The sequence below is a fragment of the Pleurodeles waltl genome, chromosome 2_1, assembly GCF_031143425.1.
Source record: "Pleurodeles waltl isolate 20211129_DDA chromosome 2_1, aPleWal1.hap1.20221129, whole genome shotgun sequence".
Taxonomy (NCBI): Eukaryota; Metazoa; Chordata; class Amphibia; order Caudata; family Salamandridae; genus Pleurodeles; species Pleurodeles waltl.
Genome location: NC_090438.1, coordinates 845,102,171 through 845,123,681, shown reverse-complemented (window position 1 = coordinate 845,123,681; position 21,511 = coordinate 845,102,171). Strand labels below are relative to the sequence as shown.

The following is a 21,511-nucleotide window of genomic DNA, read 5'->3' as shown; positions in this document are numbered from 1 at the left end:
TAGTGGGACCTCATGCCCTGCCCTTTTATTTTTAAATTAGCCCTGGGAAATTGGCTCACCAGGGCAAAGACTCAGGGAAGGTGGCCCCACTCATGAAACATTTAAATGAGAAGACTACTGGCTTGTGGCCCACCCGGGGAGGTCTATTTTATTAATAATAATACTACAAAAAAGTGTTATGGGAGCCCCCACGAGGCCTAGGGAACAGGGTATCCCTACTCTGCTCCCTTACACTCTTTTTTAAAAATAAAACTCGGAACAGGGTCCTGTAAAGGATACTTGCAAAATTTTTCTTCATGTTGCAGACATCCAATCAGAGCACCTACTCCCATAGAAGCAAATTTGGTGTTCCATAGCTTTCTAGAAATGTCAATGGAAAATGAATGGAGATTTTCCATGGGGCCCAAAAAGATTTTTTTTTTTTTTTAGCAGTACATCAAAATAGACACAGGACATTTCATTGTCATGTTATAGCCATTGGCCTCAATCACATAATGAGTGTTTGGAAGTCTCAAAGCAGCTTGGATTCAACCCAGTTTGCACCTATTGTAATCTAGAAAGATCAGCTGTGCTAGCCAGTTTTCATCAATGCTTTATAATATGAGGTAAGCAGACTGACTGCCAGTATGAGGCCCAATTGTTCCAGTCCTAGCCTGGTTAGAGGCATATTACCATATTTCTAGTCAGAATGAGGCAAGAATTTAAATAGCTTCAGAATTTATTTGAAAAAGGTTGCACGTTAGGTGGCCCTATTTTTACAAATGTCTTCTATAGCTCATTAGGGATCTTTCAGAGCCTCCTTATTTCTCATTTAGCATGGGCCTGATGGCCCCCTAAATCTCATGCAATGTTGTGGTGCAGGTGTGTCTGATTTATTGAAGGTGATAACGGAGGTCTTATAAAGTAAATCTACCACAGTGAATGTTTGAAATATCGATTGCATGATATCCCCCCCACATTTTTGCCTTCTTTTGCTGAACCTGTTTTTCTTGTGACCATAGGACTTGGCATACTTTGCACCTACTAATCGGAGATACTGTGCTTGTACTCTCCTTTTTAAATATGTCAGGATAAGCATACCCCTAGATGTCACATTTATTTTATTTATAAGTCCCTAGTAAACAGTACCACATGTACCCAGTGCCTGTAAATGGAATGCTCCTACTGAAGCACTCATTGTGCCACCCACTAAAGTAGCATTGTAAAACATGTGGCACCCTCTGACCAGGTGACAAAAGATTCTGCCATGCTGAATTTAGGGAAAGAGGGGTAGTGTGGGATAGTTTACTGCAGAGCACAATGCTCCATCTGCTCACTCAATCCTATGTGTTTGATCTTTTATCAAAAAGGTTTATTCCACATGTGCTGTCAGGATATGTGCAGTATCTCACTCTGTACTTGTTTGAAAAATTACAAGATGGTCATACTACCAAAGTAACAGGAAATCACCCTACACCCGAGGCATTTGTCTCAGCTCTTGGAGGAAAATCACACCTCATCAACGGGGCTATTCAGCTCCTAGGTGACAGTTGGAAGCTAATGTAAACGGGCTGCTAAAGGCATTAGGCAGGGAAAACATAACATTTTAAAAGTACCTTCTCCAAAATATTGATTATAAACCTGACTTTACCAGTGGATTGGGTTTGAAATAAATATTTTAAAAAGTCTAAGGGGCATATTTATACTCCGTTTGCGCCGAATTTGCGTCATTTTTTTCGACGCAAATTAGACGCAAAACTAACACCATATTTATACTTTGGCGTTAGACGTGTCTAGCGCCAAAGTTCATGGAGTTTTTTTGCGTGAACACCTTCCTTGCGTTAATGATATGCAAGGTAGGCGTTCCCGTCTTAAAAAATGACTGCGATGCTATTGCGTCGTATTTATACTCCCGGGCAAAAATGACGCCCGGGAGTGGGCGGGACTAAAAAACCCGCATTTGCGCCGGAATTTAGCGCCTGGGTCAGGGCAGGCGTTAAGGGACCTGTGGGCTCAGAATGAGCCCAGAGGTGCCCTCCCAATCCCCCAGGGACACCCCCTGCCACCCTTGCCCACCCCAGGAGGACACCCAAGGATGGAGGGACCCACCCCAGGGGAGAGAAGGTAAGTTGTGGTAAGTATTTTTTATTTTATTTTTTGGCATAGGGGGGCCTGATTTGTGCCCCCCTACATGCCACTATGCCCAATGACCATGCCCAGGGTACAGAAGTCCCCTGGGCATGGCCATTGGGCAAGGGGGCATGACTCCTGTCTTTGCTAAGACAGGAGTCATGTTAATGGCGTCTGGGCGCCCAAAAAAATGGCGCAAATCGGGTTAAGACGTTTTTTTTTGCCTCAGCCTGACTTGCCCCATTTCTGGACGCCCAAACGCCACTTTTCCCTACACTGGCGCTGCCTGGTGTACGTGATTTTTTTTCACGCACACCAGGCAGCGCCGGTCGGCTAACGCCGGCTAACTCCATTCAATAAATACGGCGCCCGCATGGTGCTTCAGAATGGCGTTAGCCGGCGATAATTTTTTTGGCGCAAAACTGCGTTAGCGCAGTTTTGCGTCAAAAAGTATAAATATGGCCCTAAGTGTACTCTGCACTTGTAATACATATTTAAAAAATCTAAGTGCACTTTGCACTTGTTTGAAAAATTCCAAGTTTCATGGTGGTGGTGTGGACCACTAAGCAGCTTCATGAGGCACTTTACTGTGACCCACAGGCTCAAACACCACTAATAAGTTACAAAAATTCAAACCATAATCAATATCCATAAGATATGTTTTCCATTGCTTGTTTTTTTTTATTGATCATATGTTCATTGACTTTTGATTGTGTGAATTTATAATTTACCATTGTGTCAATGCGTGATATAGCAAGATGAAATACATTCAATTGATCATCATGGCTCAATCACTCCATGGACCCAATGCATATAGGGTAAATGGATCCTTCATCATGGGTTTTTTCAAATGCCTGAAATTCGGTACACCATAAAATGTCAGTCGCCTTCCATTGTTTAGGGAATGACCAGGACTTTCCGCCATGCACAGGCTGGCACTAGGCATCAATGTAGCATCCCCAGAACCATCTTCAGAACACTCCTGTTCCTATGAAGACCAGAAGGTTTGCGCTGCCAGCTGGAGCCTCAAGGAATGCTAGACCTACTTGCCTTGAACCAGGACCCTAGAAGTGACCCAAAGGTCAGTTGGCTAACCTCCTGTTTGAGCTACAGGGGCACAACAAGCTTCCAGAGACATCACTTCCTGCAACAGTCCAGCTGACTATTTCCAACTCAGCCTGCCCTGGACCCTGAAGGTGGCTTCTGCTGAAGTGTGTTTTTACCTTCAAGTTCTGTTCCTGAGGTCCTGGAACCATTGGCTATAAAGTGTACATGGTGCTTTGCTCTACTGGAAAAGTTATTCTAGCAGCTTGTACCTGGAGCTTAACAGGTGGTCAGCCAACTGAGCCTTGGAGTCCAATTCTTTGTCCTGGGTACAAGGAGAAGCCATTCCAGGCTTTCAGGTATTGTAGATCTGTGAAAGGATACCCAAAGGTGCCACATTTACACCTGGCGCAAGCCTGTGGGGAAACAAGGGTGACTCCTGGACCCTCTCTAATTAATAGGGAAAAGGCTCACAGCAATAATGCTACCCATATTTGCAACTGTTCCTATGTGCCCTACTGCAAATAATCCCACAGTATTTCTTTCTACTTAAAAGCAAGATGGTAGAACTTTCCTTCCTTTGTGCAGAGCTTCTGTGCCTACCCTAGAAGCATGGTTAGGGAAATTAGAAATCTCTCCTCAGTGGGCAGTCAAATTCAGTTCCAGAAGCAGCTTCTCTTCCATTGAAAGTGGTGCCTGGCTGACTAGAGGGGCAAAGGAGGGGGGCAGGCCTAAGTGTTAGCTACATCTGCTTGTGACTGAGAATGCTTCTTTGAAGTTTATTAAATTACTGGACACAGCCAAGATAGTCATACTGCCAGAATAACAGGAAATCACTCCAAACCCGAGGCATTTGTCTCAGTTCTTGGAGGAAGATCACACTTCATCAAGGACAATAGTCAGCTCCTATGTGACAGTCGGAAGCTCATGTAAACGGGCTGCTAAAGACATTAGGCTGGGAAAATGTAACATTTTAAAAGTACCTTCTCCAAAATATTGATTATAAACCTGACTTTACCAGTGAATTTGGCTTGTAATAAATATTTTAAAAAGTCTAAGAATAAATTGCTGCTGTTATCTAAGCGGTGATACTATTATTAAATGCAATATTATATCCCAGTGCTTTCTTATGGAACAGCTAGCCCTGCTACAGTGAGAACAGTGTTTGGGGCCTTGTCAGTATAAGGACAAGTTGAACATTGAAAGTTTTCATGTCCTACTTTAAAATAACATGCGCCCTTCTTATGGGCTTTGCAACTTACATAGGATTGACATTATTATTTAAAAGCAGGTTTTAGGCCTCTGAAAAGGGGTTATCATTACAAGTCGAATTTACAGTTATAAAAATTCACAGACAGACTATGGTGGTAGGCTTGCTGTCATGTCTGTACTGCCACTGGTTTGGGTGGCACAATGGGTGCTGCAGTCCACTAGAGACATTTAACGTACAGGCTCTGGGTACAATGTGTACCATATACTCAGGGTCCTAATGGTAAGTTAGATATATTTTAGGGGCCACAGCACCTGCTCTGTGGCCTGGTTAGCAGAATCCCAGGGTCGAGAGTCAAAAACCCAGCATCATCAGTTCAAACATATGGGGTGATCTTGTAAAAAGAAGCATTTTCCTATACAGGCATAACAGGCACTTGGGATGTGAACACCAGCATCTGGGTTATCGCCTACAAGCAGTACTTTGCATGAGTAGGCCAGCACTCCAGTGGCACAGTTAAAAAGGTATTGAAACAACTACCACTTCCTAAAACCCAGTATGCTGCCGCCACTGCTCAGCATGTTAAATCTATGACAGGGGCAGAAGTTCACAGTCAGTTAAATAATTGTATGCTTGGAGATACCCTCCTGGTTACCGAATGTAACATAATGGTCTCACTCATGTCAAGGTACAGACCTAGGCGTTTTGTGCACACAATAGATTAGTGCAAGGCTAGTGCCACAATCAAAAACAGATACTTACAGTCATGCACTGAAGGGGGCAGGGAAACACGACTGTACTCAATACAGAGAAATTCCTGTCCCAATAGTGGTGAATTTGGTTTGTGAAACTAGTTAGTATTTTACCTTAAATCATCTTCTCTATCTCTACCATTTCTGTTTTACCTCTGTGTATGGGATGATTATTCATGAATTTATCTATGGGGCCGCTTACGCCTCAGTGTGAAAAGTTAGAAGCTTGCTAGATTGTATTCCTTAAAGCTCATTTGTTAAGCCCTATTATGTTCACGAGTTTCAAAGATCAAAGAACTCAGTTACAAAGAACTTTTCCTTCAGACTTTCAGCAACTTAGCTCAGCATTGTTATTGTCAAAAGGGAGGGATTTGGACGTGGCACTTGAGCTTCATATAGATGCACACAACATTACACTTTTTATCAACATATTCTATACCAAGTTCACTGAAAAATAGTTTGAATTAAATAGGTTTTTGCATAATTTTTAATCTACACCTATCCTCACCCTGCCTAATAAAGAGAAATTCACTCACAGTTAGTTCTGGCAAGTGGAAAGAAAAGTATAATTATCTGATATCATGATGGGTACAATCATTTGCTTTAAACAAAGTACAGAATTGTAATACTAAAACAATCCAATTTGCTTGACTGTTATTTTGCTGAATCATGTAAAAGAAGCCTTTGCAAGAAGATGGATTGGTGTCACATATCCTGCTATTTGTAATCATAAAGTTAGCCACATATAGATACATTATGTGCATTGTTTCTTTTAGATTTCTGGGGCAGAGTCACCTTATATGTGTAGTCTTGCCTGATTTTTCTCCTTTTTCTTGATTGTAGTTTTGGTATTAGGGCTGCGTGTGTTGTGGCACTTCTAGCCACAGCTATGGTGTGCATTCTTTGTCAAACCTTATTCACCCAATTGGTGTACTTAATTTTCCAGTAAGTCCACAACATTTTTTGCAGAAATTGCAAAGAAATTGGGTGGTTAAATGGAATAAGTGACCTGCAAGGTGCATTTACGCAACCAAAATAAATGGCAAAAAGGAGCTCAATTGTGCTGTCTTTGGGCTACTAAGACACCTGGCATAGAAAACTGCTGTGTAAGGTAGGAAACGTAAAAGGATGTCACCCTTGAAACATGCTTTTCAGAGCAGAAGGCTGGGTAAATGGGGTCTGATTTATCAAGTTTTCATGCCAAGCAATTTAGCAAGACACTTTGCTACACTGTGCTAGGTGGAAAGAAGTGGGTAGGAAAGTGCCATATTCAATATTGTATGGCCCATTTCTTTCCACGCCTTGTGCTAGAGCACAATGTGCTGCCTTGTGCCAATGCAGGTACAGTTGTCCCATGCTGCAAGGGTACCTGTGTTGCAGGCTGGAATGTTTTTGTGCACAAAGGGACACCTTCCTCGACAAAAACTATTCTGAGAGTTTTTTTCCTCTTCGTAAGTGTGCTACAGAATGCACTTAGAAAGAGGGAACAGTGAGGAGAAATACATATTTTTCTCCTGGTTGCGACACCCATGGGAAGGTGTTGCATTTTGGCACATTCCCAGGTTTATTAATGTTGGTAGATATGGGAATGTGCCACAATCCATGGCTGGATGTGTGGGAATACCTATGCTCTACCAATGGAATGTCTTACCAGAGCAGAGTATTGCAAGATAGTAACTTGTTCTGCCTTACGTTACTCCAGATTTACCAACCCATGCAGGGTCCACAAGGTGGTCTTGTGTGGCTTAGAACAATTTCATTCCAGGTTTTGCATCACTCTCCATTGCTTTGCTTGGTGTAACAGTGATAAAAGTGCCCGTCGATACATAAAAAGGTGGCATGCTACACATTGATATGGCCTCTTAGATAATAATTGTCTAGAAGTTATTTCACTTTGTAGGCAAAGCTACATTTGCAGGAACCAACGGAGATTGGATTAAAATCCTTACTTTCTATTTTCACTGGGGGACATGTGAGAAAATTGATTAAAAGTTATTTCTCAATTTATTTAAAAAAACACTCTTTGATGAAAGCAGATTTTTTATAACATTGGTGCAAACGTAACTTCAGAGAGAGTATACTTTGTGCTGCCTGAAAAAAATTTGGTTTAGAACTAATTTTCCTTCCTACTCCAAAGGCTCAATACACATTCTGGACTGGGAGATAATACTTGGAAGCTAAAGCTTCAGTACTACTTCCATCATTCTTTTGTGTTGCTGAAATTGTCCTAAGTGGGAAGTGTATGCCCAGATGTGGGCCCCGTGCTCACTGAGTCAATGGATTCAAGCTAGTCTGGCTGATAAAGGACGACATCCTGAAACCAGTCCCAGGATGTTTGTTTGCAGTCTAGGGAAGATCTGGCCAGGCACTTCGGGCTGGATTGTTCCCATGGGGAACAGGGTCAAGACTGATTTGCATATAGCTGGGTCCAAACTGGTATGGCATGGTGAGTAAGAAGAATGATGGATACCCAGATCTGTGACTGAGGGTGAGTGTTTGAAAAGTTTCAGCACTCCGTCCATTATCCTTTTGTGTTATCCAATCTATTTTTGTCAAATGTTGTACTACATTGCCTTACGTAATCTTGTAAAAGTCTATATAACAGATTTTTTTTTGCTTTGGAGTGGTGACCAGTGGAGAGCTAGACCAGATTACAGAGTGGTAGAAGGGACAAGGCACTGCAACCCTCAGTCTCTCCTAATTAAGCACTAAAGCATACTTTTGGCATAACCTTAATCTGAGAAAAATCAGGAAGGAACTCACAGATACTCTCCACATGAGACATCACTTTACCCCTGTCCAATTATATTTATTGTGTATGATATCTATAGGGGATAAAGAACCACCTGCTGTACATTATAAGGAAACTGCAGGTCACGGAGGAGTTCCTTTATAAGGTTATGGAACTCTGAGGTAAACTGCAATATTTTTATCCTGTGTAAAGGGATACTTTATGCCATATAGTACACGGTCACACCATCGCCTTTCCCACAAACCACTGAAAGCCTTGGTGTGTAGCTCCTTCAGAAAGAGAGAGCATGTTTACAAACGTGAAGAATAAAAATACTGTGTATTGCATTGACAGTGGCTAGAGCCTTCATGTTGCTTCCCTTGCTGCTTATGCCTCTGCTTTGCTACCTGCTGCAATAAACAGAGGAGGGTGGGGTGGGGGAACAGGAGTTAGAGAGAAAGTGACAGTGGTGTAAGTGGGATTTGGCCTTCAAAAACTCCACTGGCTCCAGCCCCGAGAAATATTCAGTGCAGAAAATGGGCAGTCTGACTGTGTTCAGTGTTAGAATTTCAGTGTTTCATGGTTAGTGTAAGATATTGGTTTACTGGTTGAGAGATGTAATATCCTACTCAAGCAGCAACTACAATCCTTGTCAGGGTGAATTCACAAGCAACCCCAAATTAGCCTGTGCTTAACCCTCTGGTAGCCTGGCACAAACGCAGTCAGGGTTAACTTCGAGGCAATGTGTTAAGTGGTTATGTAGCACTTAAAACAATAATAAAGTGACCACACAAGATAAGAAAAATCCAACAGCAATTTAAAAAAATGGAGTAAAATTTAATAAATTATGAGAGCCCAAACTGACAGAAAATCCAATCAGCAGAACCGGAGCTATGTCATTTTAAAGATTTGAGTAAGATAAAGTACCAATAAGCCAAAAACTCCACCTGTGAATATATGGTAGTGCTGGACCGGGGCAAAGTCACAAGTTCAGGATGACAGGAGGGACCGTGGGCTAGTGACAGTGACAGAGACCCAGCTCGGCCCACTGAAGAAGATTACCTTAAATTCTGGTTGCGGACTGATGCAGAGTAATCCGTCGAGGATGAGTCATTCAGTATTTATTCGGGGAGCTTTGAAGCTGCAATGCAAGGTTCTGCATTTACACCTATGCAGTTTAAGAGGGGTGTGCTATACAAACTTCTACGACAAGATGCTTCATGCACCGACTGGTTCCAAAGAAGCTGGGAAGTGGCAATGTGAATTCCTGCACCAGAGACTAAACACACAGCATTTCCAATGTGAGTGTGATATGGTGAGATGATGAGTTGCCCTGCAGCTCAAATACAGCTTTTCTGGTTGGCACTGCTTTGCACAGAAGCTCAGATGGATTGGTTCTGTCGAGACCACAGTTGGGGCTGGTAGAGAACCTTCAGAGCCACATCTTAGGGTCCAGGACCAGGGTGGCACCACTTGGAAGGCAAGGACTCATAGCTGTCCAGAAGATAGAGGAAGCCTGTTCTGCCCCTGCGGCATTTGGTCAGGAAGTCAGCCAACTAGCCCTTGGAGTCACTCTGGTTGTCCTGGGTTCAAGAGGCAAGTCCAGTCTTTCACTCAGGCATGGGGGCAGCAGGGCAGCGCAGCACAACAGTAGAGTGGCAGTCATTTTTGCAGCAGAGCAGCACAGCAGACCTTCTTTTAAGTCTTCCACAGGTCGAGATATGTACCGAAGAGTTGGGTTCTGAGGTCCTATATTTGTACCTGTTGCCCACTTTGAAGTAGGACAAGCTTCCAGAATGTACCACTTCCCAGAGGAGCCTGAAATTGCCTTCCTTCCTGCCCTGGCCCCACATTGTCTGGGTCACAATAGACTAGTATCAAACTCCTTTGTGAGAGTGCTCAGGCAGGGCCTTTGTGATGTGCAAATGTGGCAGTTGACAACTTCTTCCCCTTGTAAACTCAGATTGGCCCATCCTGCTAACACCTAGCTTCCCTTTGTCTCACTGCCTGGGAGCAATACACAAAAACGAACTGCCAACTATATCTTGTCATGTGACCCACGAACTAAGCAGCTGACACCACGTAGTTGGGACAAGAAAACACAACATTTTGAGAACTGTGACTTAAAATCTGACTTTACCATTAAAGAAGGCTTGTAATTACAATTCTTTAGGCACCAAACCCGACCTGTTTACCTTCTTGAAATTGATAGTTATCACTTATTAAATGTAATAAGGTACCCCAATGCTATCCCATGGCAGAGATAGACCTTGCAGTAGGGAATAAAGAATGTAAGAGTTCTTCACTACCAGGACTTGTAAAACTTAAGAGTACATGTCCAACTTGTTAAGTACACTGCACCCTACCCTCTGGGCTGTTCAGAGGCTACCCTCGGGTGACATATGTATTAAAATGGAAGGTTTGGACCTAGCAAAAGGTTTATTTTGCCCAGCCAAAATGGCAGTTTAAGCTGCTCACACAGGCTGCAATGGCAGGCTTGATACATGTTTATGGACCTACTAAAGCAGGTGGCACAAAAGAGCTGCAGGCCAACTAGTAGAATTTAATTTACAGATCCTGGCTACATGTGGTATTGCTTTACTGGGGCCGTACAAGTAACTTAAGCATGCCGAATGGGTATAAACCTATTCTTCTATGATTAGGGGAGCGAGCAAAAGCACTTTAGCGCTGGTTGGCAGTGGTAAAGCGCAGAATCCTAAGGACAACAAAACTGAGATCAGAAAAAATTGGAGGGGTGAAAGCAAAAAGGTCTGGGGGAAGACCAACCTAAGGCTGACAGATCTAACAGTTTGCTCATATGAGGAGTTTATGAAACTCTACAGTGCGTTTTCGCTTCACGTATGACTAAAATAACACTCAGTGTCATATTTACAAGCCCTGTGGAGCAGGGCAGCTCAGCAAATTCAATGTGTACTGACCTGCAGCACATGGAAAGGGCAGAAATGCACTGTATTTGCAAGATAGAGTGCACCTATGCCCTTTCCCCCTTTGCAGGCACACAACTTATTGCCTAGTGCCAATGCAGGCACCCTTGGATCATGGTGCAAGGGTGTCTGCATTTTTTTGCTGGCAGGATTATTTTTGTGTATGAAGGGACACTTTTCTTCACAAAAATAATCCTGGGAGGTATTTTCCTCCTTGTATGTGTACTGCAGAATGCAGCACACGTAGAAAGAGGAAACAGTGAGGAGAAAGATATTTCTCTTTGTTGCATTTGCCCTGGGGAGGCATACAGTTTTGAAGCATTGCCAGGTTCCCAGAGTCTTGTAAATCTGGGATTGCGTCAAATCCTATTGTTTTTTCATGGGAAAACCCATTGCAAAGCCCATGCAATGCCTCTCTGCATTGCCTTACACCATATCTACAAGGCTGTGAAAAGCCAAGAAAAGTAGCTTTGCGTGGCCTTGTAGATATGGGTCTGCATTATGTGTTGCTGGTGCATTACAAAAAGTGACACACTGGTGGAGCACGGGGCTTGTAAATATGTCCTTCAATGCTCTTATTAGTTCCAATCAGAGCAAAACCTTTCAGTGTAATGATTTTTTAGTAGTAGATGGCCCAGAGATAGAATGTGTGTGTTCATAAGTAATGTGCACTTGTCTTTGAGTGTTTAAAATGGACTAATGCCACTTACCTTACTAATTCTGAAAGGAACTTCTTTTGTCTTAGTCTTATCAAATTTCTTCAACCACTTTCCTGAGCAGATGGCTGCACCCAGCAAAAGAAGTTTAGTCTGGTCAGTGGCATTGTCTTCACAAAGTATTGTCTCAATTTTACCTGTTAAAAATAATGTTAAAAGTATGTTTTCATTAAGTACTGCATACTGGTTTGTTCTCAGCCTCCCTTTTTTTGGGTATGCTAGTGATTACAATAATGTCCTGGGCATGGGGCTCAGGCAGGAAGAATTGTGTTGCCATACCAATTTCTCAAAACAAGAAGAAGAAGAAGAAGAAGAAGAAGAAGAAGAAGAAGAAAATATGTGACCCCCAGCCCATTCACATATTTTGCCCCCAGATGTAGCATGCACTGGTGACTACCAATTTTAGTGGCTTCGGCTTTCAAACTTTTGCAGTCTGTCATACAGGAAAAACAAAGTATTCCCTAATATGCATGACATGCCCTGTATAATGTGTATACTGAACATTTACTCACACTACATAGGAATATTTTGAGGCTCTGCATTTGGTGCATTGGTTGGGCTAGATAAGGAAGGTCTGAAAAGCTTAGGTCAGGGATGTCAGATTCCTGACATGAGAGACATGAATGTAGTAATAAGGGAGGAGGAAACAAAAAAGACAGAATGAAGGTACAGAGGAAGCACTGACTCATCCTCTTCCTCTCTGATGATGACACCCCCAACTCCCAGGCAAAGTTTGCCACCTGCATGTCTGAAGTTACCAACCAGATGAAGGCCAACTTCTTAAAGCTCAACTCTGACAAGACAGGGGTAGTCCCTGGTGTCCCATTGAATTAGGACCAACACCCAACCAGTCTAACCTAGCCTGGAACCTCGGCAAATTAGTGGATAACCATCTCCTAATAGCAGGCCTCCTGGTCCTCCGCCTCAATCTCCTCAGGAAAATCTTCAAATGGCTCCCCCTCAACACCTACAAAACTGTCACACAAGTCTTGCTCTCCAGCAAGCTAGGCTAAGGAAGCACACTCTACATTTACATCACCAAACATCTCACCAAGGACTTCAGGTCTTTCAAAAAAGCTGCAGCCAGACTACGCTACAACTCTCACTCTACATTCACATCTCCACACACATGTAAAAGGCTTCCTCTAGCTCCACGGTAACGAAGACACACTCTTCAAGCTCCAGGCACATTCATACCAATCCCTACATAATCTAGGTCCCATTTAAGTCAACAGCTGCTTAAAATGACACTTTTGGAATAAAAACCTCTGCACTCCATGTCCCTCACATCTGAAGAACTAGACCTTTTTCATACATGGCTCCCAAAGACTGGAAAGGGCTCCTCCTGAAGATCAGAGCCACTAGTTCAGGCCTTGAAGTCTACAAAAAAACTGAAAGCCTGGCTAGTCCAATCGTTCCCAGCCAGGACCACACTGTCTTTCTTTAGGTGCCAGTATACCCTCCCAGGTGAGATTGTGCCAAAGTAACTCTGTGTCTTGGAGCAAATGATTTATACTTCTTTCAACTGCAACTCTCTAAAACAAATTGGGATATTAATTGTGAAGGAGGTGAGGTTGCATGTTTACCCAAAGATGGATACCTCACGGAGCCCTATCAGGAAAAGGAGAGCCTGAGATCCATGAAACTGTACTTTGGTTTTGATTTTGCCAATAATGTGTAATTCAGGTAAGCACCACAGGTTTTAGTAAGCACTACAAACCTACACTATGAATGGTCCCTCACATTATAAGGCCCACCCCAAATCTGTTCCAGTCCCTTAAGGGCCCGGTGAGTATATGGATTATAAATTGGGGTGGATTGTACTCAACCACAAGTAACACTGGCACTGTTCTTGTAAAGGTTTCAGTAATTGAAACCTGAGCTCAATCCCTGGTAGCTATGGCAGAGAGCAGACAGGTTTACCTTATGAAATTGTGTAAACTATTTTGAAGTACTAATACAGTTAAACAGTCAAAAACACAATACAATAGCAATTCTACTTTTTTTTCCAATAGAACAAATTTGAATGAACAAAATTACACCAAATTGACGCAATCCAATATGAAGATCTGGAGATATGATTGTAATTTTTTTTTAAATAACAATAGTGCTAAAAATTCAAACAATCAACAGCTGGCAAATGATCACTCAAGACCAGAACAAGAGTAAGGTTTAAAGCCGACAGCAATAGAACACAAGTTGGATACACAAGTCAGATTGGTACCAGTCAAAAAGGAACTTTCAACTTAAAAATATTTCAAGAAGGCAGAGTCCTCAGCAAGGCAAGGCTGCAGGCTGGAACCAAAGAAGGGTTCATCAACAGCTGGATGAGAAGTCAAATGTTTTGGTGAAGCTGTGATCCAAGCTGGGACAAGCTCAGAGTGAGAGAAGTCTGGAGTTTGTTCCCGGGAAGGCATCTGCATTGATCAGAGACTGCTTGGGGTCTGGGCCCTGTGAAGATTTCCACCTTTGGACTTAGACTCTTTTTTGACAGTCAGATATCCTTCGGGGTAAGACTGCAGGCTACAGTTGAAGAGGGTTCAGTGTTGTCAGATGCCAGTCGGCGTCAAGTCTGCTGAAACGGATTTGCTGCTGTTGCGAAGAATGAAGTAGGAGCTGTGGCAAAGTCAGAACACTGTAGGTGGATCATTTGGCATGTTGTTCCCTGGTTCTCATTGGTTCTCCTAGGAAATAGTTGGCAAAAAGTTCTTAAGCCCCGCCAATCTAAGTTTAGCACAAAGTCGACACTTTGTCGAAAACTAAGGGTTCCAGGAGCTCAGTAACAGTGCTTCATAGTCAAGACTCACTCCAAGAGAAGTATTTAGTAGAGTTCAGGACAGTTCTGGTTGAATATGGTCAGCTAGGCTCTTTCAGGAAAGTGGGCTGCTTGCAGCATTAGTTTCTCTGTAGTTTGACTGGTGGTCAGCCAACTGACCCTTTGAATGTACTTCTTTCTCCTGGTTACATGTGGGAGCAGGTCCAGCCCTTAAGGTTTTCCTCACTGGTCGCAACAGCAGCTGAAGGCCTTTCATTATCTTTTACAGGTCCAGTAGTTTTCTGAAGAGGGTATGCAGGGATGTCACATTTATGCCTGGCACTAGTCTATGGGTGAGGGTAACTCCTGGACCATCACCTACCAATAGAGCAAATGTTCTCAGTCTTACCTCGTCTTACAGCAGCTCCTGTGTGCCCTACTGCAAACAATCCTGCAGTGCCCATTGCTACATACAATCAGAGTCCTGTGTCCAGCCAAGAAGCATGACCAGGGAAATACGCAATACCTCCTCTCAAAATCATTTGAGAGGGCAGCTCCTCTCCCACTGTGATTGAGCCTGTGTCTCGGCTCTGGGAGCAAGTTTACAGTTCATTAATAGCTATTTAGCTCCTGGGGACAGTTTGAAGCTGAGACAAATGGGCTTCTAGAGGCTTTAGGCAGGCTAAATGTGAGTTTTTAAAGGTACCTTTTGTAAAGTGTTTGTTAAAATTCGACTTTAACAATGAATTCGATTTGTAATATATATTTTAAAAAGTCAAAGAACAAATGTTTTAGCTGGTTCGTAGGCGTAAATAACATTATTGAATTTTAAGATTAATTTCATACTCTTTCCTATGGAAAAGCTAATCTTGCTACAGTGAAAATAGCTTTAGAGGCCTTGGCACTGTAAGGACGTGTTTTACATTAATGTCCAACGTTTGATTACCATGCACCCTGCCTTACTGGGCAATGAGTCGCCTTAGGTGTGAACTTTTGCTACTGAAAAGCAGGGTTTAGGCTTGTCAAAAATGGTTATTTTAGCATGTTGAATCAGTACACTGAGAACAATATTCTTATGACTTAAAGGTTAGTTAAATATGCCCATGAGAAGTATGCCCAATTTTGACGTGGTTTCGGGGTCAGAACAGATGCACAATGGCCTGGTAAGCAGAGCCCAATGCATAGAGTAAAAAAACAACAGCATCAGTCCATCCAAAAAATTGGGCGTTCGTGCAAGAAGAGGCATTTTCTTACAGGTCCCTTCTGCGACAGGCTATCAGTGTGCAAACACTAGAATGTTGAAGATGGTAGTCTTGCATGCACAACCCATATACGTATGCACATGTATGTGTTCAGATGTTTGTGTATAACCAGGTCAGCGTCTTTAATCCTGGCTGCGCAGCTGTGGCCGTATCCGAAAAGGTAGACACTGGTGGTCATCATTCTCATTCCATTTGTGTCAGATTTACATTTTCATTCTGGATACTAACAAACAAGCGGCAGGTTTGTACATTTGTCAGAAATCAAAAGTGACAAAACATTTGTAGATAATTTCACACCCTCTAAATACACACAAATCTGCTGCTGTCAGCAGCACAGGTGATAGTTTTATGTGGGTTCCAAGTTACTATGTGCACTCTGAAACAGAGTCATTTATTCAACAATGGATGCACACATCCCATTTGCTCCTTTGTGCAGATGCAGGAAACTTAAATAGGATACATCCCCTGGAACCCTTTGTAAATCTTTATCTGGTCCTTATGGGTCACTGTATATCAGTACTTATCAACATATCATGACTACAACTACCTAATTTGAATATAAACTTCCCTATTTCTTTACAGTTGATGACAGGGTTTGTCAGATGCCTGTGTCAGACCCCTTTAAGGGTACCACAGGGATGACAGAGGTAATGGGACCCAACTTTGGTCTTTGGGTTTGTTAGTCAATGGTGTCCTGGGTCCGTCCTATTTTGGACCTGCAAACTGGGGCAAGTACAAGCCTTTCCACACCTGGGATTGTGAGATCAGGTGTTCACAGGTTTCCCATGGAGGTAGAGTGGGGAAGACAGGAGCTCAGAACTGAACAGTCAACCAGCAGTCACAGTCATGGTGAAGGATCCACAGTTGTGGCAGAGTGTCCATACTTGTGACAGAATCTTAGCAGTGAGAAGCTGCAGGGTAGAGATTCTGACACAAGTGCGGAGACTCTGACACTATTGTGGAGCTTCCACCACAATTTCAAAGGCACTTTGTGAATTGGGCCATCTATTTCCACCCCAGTGTGTATCATTTATGTAAAATTAAAGTACCTTAATCCCACAGCAGAACAGAATCCTACACAATTTAATTGAATAAGTGAATACATGTTTGTGTTCCTTGTTGCGATTCCCAGTAAGTGCTACACACCTCTACCTATATTCTCTTCTCAGCCCAGTGAACCCAGTAGTTAAACTCTCCAGTACTCTGTGGGCGAAGAAATGAACAGTCACAGGTCAGATCATTTTTACCCTGTAGGAAAGTAGCCTCTTTCTAGCTTGGTTACCCCAACTTTTGGCCTGTTTGTCAGTGTGTTTGACTGTGTCTACAGGGATCCCGCTAACCAGGACCCCGGAAGTTATGCTCTCTCCCTTAAATTTGGTTGTTGGCTACTGTTTTTCACAGTATTTCACCCACAATTGGTATACTGGTGCCCCCTTATAAGTCCCTAGTATATGGTACCTAGGTACCCAGGGCATTAGGGTTCAAGGGGATCCCAATGGGCTGCAGCATAGGGAGCCCATGCAAAGGCTTCTGCAGGACTGCCATTGCAGCCTGCGTGAAAGGGTGCAAGCACCCTTTCACAGCCAATTACACTGCACCAGGTCACTTATAAGTCACCCAAACAGCAGGCCCTCCAGCCCTAAGGGCAGGGTTCAAAGTACCTGTGTGTGAGGGCACCCCTGCACTAGCAGAGGTGCCCCCATGACCACCAAGATAATTTTCCTGAGCTTCGTGAGTGCGAGAACGCCATTTTTCACGTGTACCGACATACGTCACTATCTATGGCCAGATACATAATGGTAACACCGAACATAGGCATGTTTAGTGTCAACCATGTAGGAATCATACCCCAATGCTTTTGAAAGCATTGGTTGCATGATTCCATACACTCTGGGGGCTCCTTAGAGGACCCCCAGTATTGCCACTTCAGCCTTCTGAGGTTTTCCAGGGAGCCCCAGCTGCTACCACCTCATAGAGAAGTTTATACCCTCCTGTTGCTTGAAAAGCTCGAGCACAGGAAGGCAGAACAAAGGATTTCCTTTGGAAGAGGGGTGTTACACCTTTTTCCTTTGAAGGTATGTGTTACAGGCTTGGGAGGGGTAGCCTTCCTAAGCCACTGGAAATGCTTAGAAGGGCACATTTGGTGCTCCCCTTGCATAAACCAGTCTACACCGGTTCCGGGCACCTAGTCCCTGCTCTGGTGGGAAACTGGACAAAGGAAAGGGGAGTGACCACTCTCCTGTCCATCACCACCCAAGGGTGGTGCTCAGAGTTCCTCTGGAGGGTCGCTGGGTTTTGCCATCTTGGATTCAAGGTTGGCAGGGAAATCTGGGAGCATCTGAGTGGCCAGTGCCAGCAGGTGACATCATAGCCCTCCCCTGATAGGTGCTTGCCTAGTTAGGTGACTAATCCCCCTTTCAGGTCTACTTAGGGTCTCTCCTTTTTGTGGATCCTTCAGATTCAGATTGCAAGACTCCAGCAGGAATCCTCTGCATCTTCCACTTAGACTTCTCTCTGAATAAACTGCATCTGGACCCTCCAGGAACTTTACAAGCTGCAACAAAGAAGCAAGACACCTTCTGCAACGTTGCATCTCCGGGTCCTGCCAGCAACTGCAACTGTTTCCTATTCATGCATCCTATGAGGACAGGACCATCTTCAGCCTGCATCAGAAGAGCAAAGGAATCACCCTTGGGGTGAAGGAATCACTCCCCTTGCTTCGGAGGCACCAACAGCAATGATGGTCGGCTGCGTGGATCCCCTCCCCTGCTGAGCTGCGTGTATCCTGAATCATGAGTGGTGGACTGAAGTAGTCCCGACGGCCCTTTCTTCCAACTGTCCAACTTTGGTGGAGGAAAGAGCTTGCCTCCCCATGCAAGACAGTACCCCCGTGCAGAGCATGTTTTGCAGCTGCCAAGGCTTGCTGGCATCCCTCCTCCAAGTCCTTCATGCATTTTGTAGCTCTGGCCCCCAGCATCGTATCCTGTGACGCGCAGCTTCCTCAGTGGTTCTCCAGCGGTATGGGAGCCTTTGTCAAAGTGCTGCATGGGCCTCTTTTGCAACTTTCTTGTCCCTGTGCTGTGGGATTCCTGTGTGTGCTGCCTGGTCTTCTGTGGGCTCTCTGAGTTGCTGAGGGCCCCCTCTGACTACCCCTCGTGGGTAGAGCCCACTTGGTACTTCCTGCTTCCTTCCACACACTACACTTGTCTAGGTGGGTTGCCGACTTTCGCATTCCACTTTCTTAGTATATGGTTTGTGATCCCCTAGGCCCATTTCTAACTATTGTGATTTTCACTAATTGCACTGTTTTCTAACTGTTTTTATGCCTATTTCTGCATACTAGTGTATATAATTTGTGTATTACTAACCTGCTAAGGGAGTGTAGTCTCTATAGTATTTTTGGCATTTGTGTCACCAAAATTTAGTACCTGTATTTTTGTAACACTGAGTATTTTCTTTCATGTGTGTGAGTACTGTGTGGCTAGAGTGGTATTGCATGAGCTTTGCATGTCTCCTAGAAAAGCCTTGGCTGCTCATCCACAGCTACCTCTGGAGAGCCTGGCTTCTAGACACTGATTACACTACACTAATAAGGGATACCTGGATCTGGAGTAAGGTGTTAATACCATAGGTACCCACCACACACTAGGCCAGCCTCCTACATGAGCTTGATTTCTAAGAGGTGTCTTAGTACCTTCATTTGATTGTAAGCCAACCCATGTGTTACTTGCTCAATTGTATTTTGCAGCTCATGTGGTGAAGGAGGCACAGCCTCTGACCTTGACCTTCACAGGAGAGGTTTTGGAACAGGAGTCACTAGACGACTTCACCACAGGAAGATATGGTACAGTAACATTACATTGTTGGCATTTACACCCTGTAGGCCGAGTACAAAGGGATCCTATAGCACAGCAATTGAAACCTCCAGGCTGATTTGTTAAAGGTGCAGAGACTTTTGCAAGTGTGACCTCCCAGGCCATTTGACCTCCATTTAGCAGTGACACAGCTCCCTTCTTTTTTGCTTTGACTGTAGCAGCACCAGTCAGTGACCCACAGCAGCTGCCAGGGGACAGAATGGCATTTGTTCTCGTAACATTTTTGCATGGCTGACATCAGAAGCACACAGAAAGACTGGGTAACCCCTTCATGACACTGATCACACATGGCTTCACTTTCTAGAGTAGTCCTCTTTCAGTCGGTGCTCCTCACACTAGAAACATTCTGGGATTCGACTCCTGAATAGTCTCTCTTTACTCGGGGCTAAGCACACTCTTTCCCTCTCGACAAGTATGCAGGCACTAGAAACACCCTCAGCTCCTCCTGCCAAAAGTGCGACTTGAGGTTATGTCAGCTCACCTAGGGAACCTGACTGTCAGGAAGACACCAGTATTGGTCATACAGAAGATCTTTGAGAACTCTTTGAAGCACTCCATTCCTTGGCCATGAAGTGAAACTGGAACAAAGTGTGAGGGTTTCAATCAATCACAGATATTTTCAGAGCGCAAATTGTCACCCCTGGGGGGCTCCAGACGGTGGGGAAGTCTGCAAGCCTTGGCAGGCTGGTGGTTGAAAAAACATGTCTTTAGTTGCCTTCTGAAGTCTTCCAGAGAAGGGGAGGTGAGCAGATGGAGGGAGGAGGTAGTTCCAGGACTTGGTGGCAAAGTGGGAGAAGGAACAGCCAGTGCAAGGTTGGCGGTGCGGTGCTATCTGGTGGGTCGGTGGAATGTAATGCATTTGTTCATATAGGCAGGTCTGACATCATGGAGGGCATTGTAGGTGTGCATGAGGAGCTTGAAGTGGAAACTTTGCTGGACATGGAGCCAGTGGAGGGCCCTGAGGTTGAGAGAGATGCTGGTCCTTCTGGGGAGGTCAAGGATGAGTCTCACTGCTGCGTTCTGGGTGGTCTGGAGAAGCTTAAGGAGCTGCTTCATGTTTCTGGCATAGAAGGTGCTGCGTAGTCCAGGCGGGTAGAAATAAGGGCCTAGGTGACTGACTTCCTGATCACAATGGGGATCCAACAGAAGATCTTAAGGAGCATGCAGAGAATGTGGAAGCAGGTGTTGATCTGTTGTTTCATGGTGAGCTGGGAGTCCAGGATAATGCCAAGATTGCATGTGTGGTTGGTAGGGTTGGGAGGGGGGTCTATTGGGGGGGCACGTGTCTTCCCAGGGATAGGGGTCATTCCCGAAAATGAGGATTTCCGTCTTGTCTGAATTCAGTTTGAGGCAGTTGGTCCTCATCCAGCTGGCAATTTCGGTCAAGGAGTTTTGGAAGTTCCTTTGTGTGGTGGGGGCGTCGTCAGTGAGGGAAAGTACAAGCTGGGTGTCCTCAGCATAGGAGATGATGTTCAAGCCAGGGGTGCGTGTGATGTCCCCCAGTGGACCCATGTAGGTGTTAAAGAGGGTGGGGCTGAGGGAGGAGCCCTGAGAACACCGCAGATGATGTCTTTGGGTGCAGAGATGAAGGAGGGAGGAAGATTCTCTACGTACAGCTGGAGAGGAAGGAGGACATCCAGCGAAGTGCTTCGTCTTGGATGCCAATGTTGTGGAGTATGGTAATGAGGGTGTGGTGGGTGTAAAAGGCTGTAGACTGGTCGAGGAGTATGAGGGCTGCTGTTCTTCCTAGGTCGAGGAGGTGTCTGATGTAATCAGTTGCTGCGATCAGGGCAACCTTGGTAATGTAGTTGGGCCAGAAGCCAGATTGGGATGGGCCGAGCAGGCTGTTGACTTTGAGGAAGTCTGTGAGCTGGTGATTGATGGCTTTTTCCAAAACTTTGACAGGGAAAAGGAGGAGCAAGATAGGGTGGTAGTGTAGGAGGCTGGCCTGGCTTATAGTGGGTACCTGATGGTACTTACACCTTGTGCCAAGTCCAGTTATCCCTTATTAGTAGATTAGTAGTATTCTAGCAACTTAGGCTGATAGAGGTATCTATAGCAGAGCAGCTTAGGCTGAACTAGGAGACATGCAAAGCTCCTACTATACCACTT

General features: G+C 44.3%; 1 protein-coding gene across 3 annotated transcripts in view; it reads right to left on the bottom strand.

Annotated features, from left to right (window-relative positions):
• The window catches only part of SERPINB5 (serpin family B member 5), a 143,979-nt gene that overhangs the window by 43,791 nt on the left and 78,677 nt on the right, over positions 1 to 21,511 (bottom strand). For all 3 annotated transcript variants that reach the window (XM_069218796.1, XM_069218794.1, XM_069218795.1), the window contains one exon: positions 11,502 to 11,644. In XM_069218796.1, the coding sequence (XP_069074897.1) occupies positions 11,502 to 11,644 (143 nt within the window). The remainder of the gene's footprint in view (positions 1 to 11,501; positions 11,645 to 21,511) is intronic.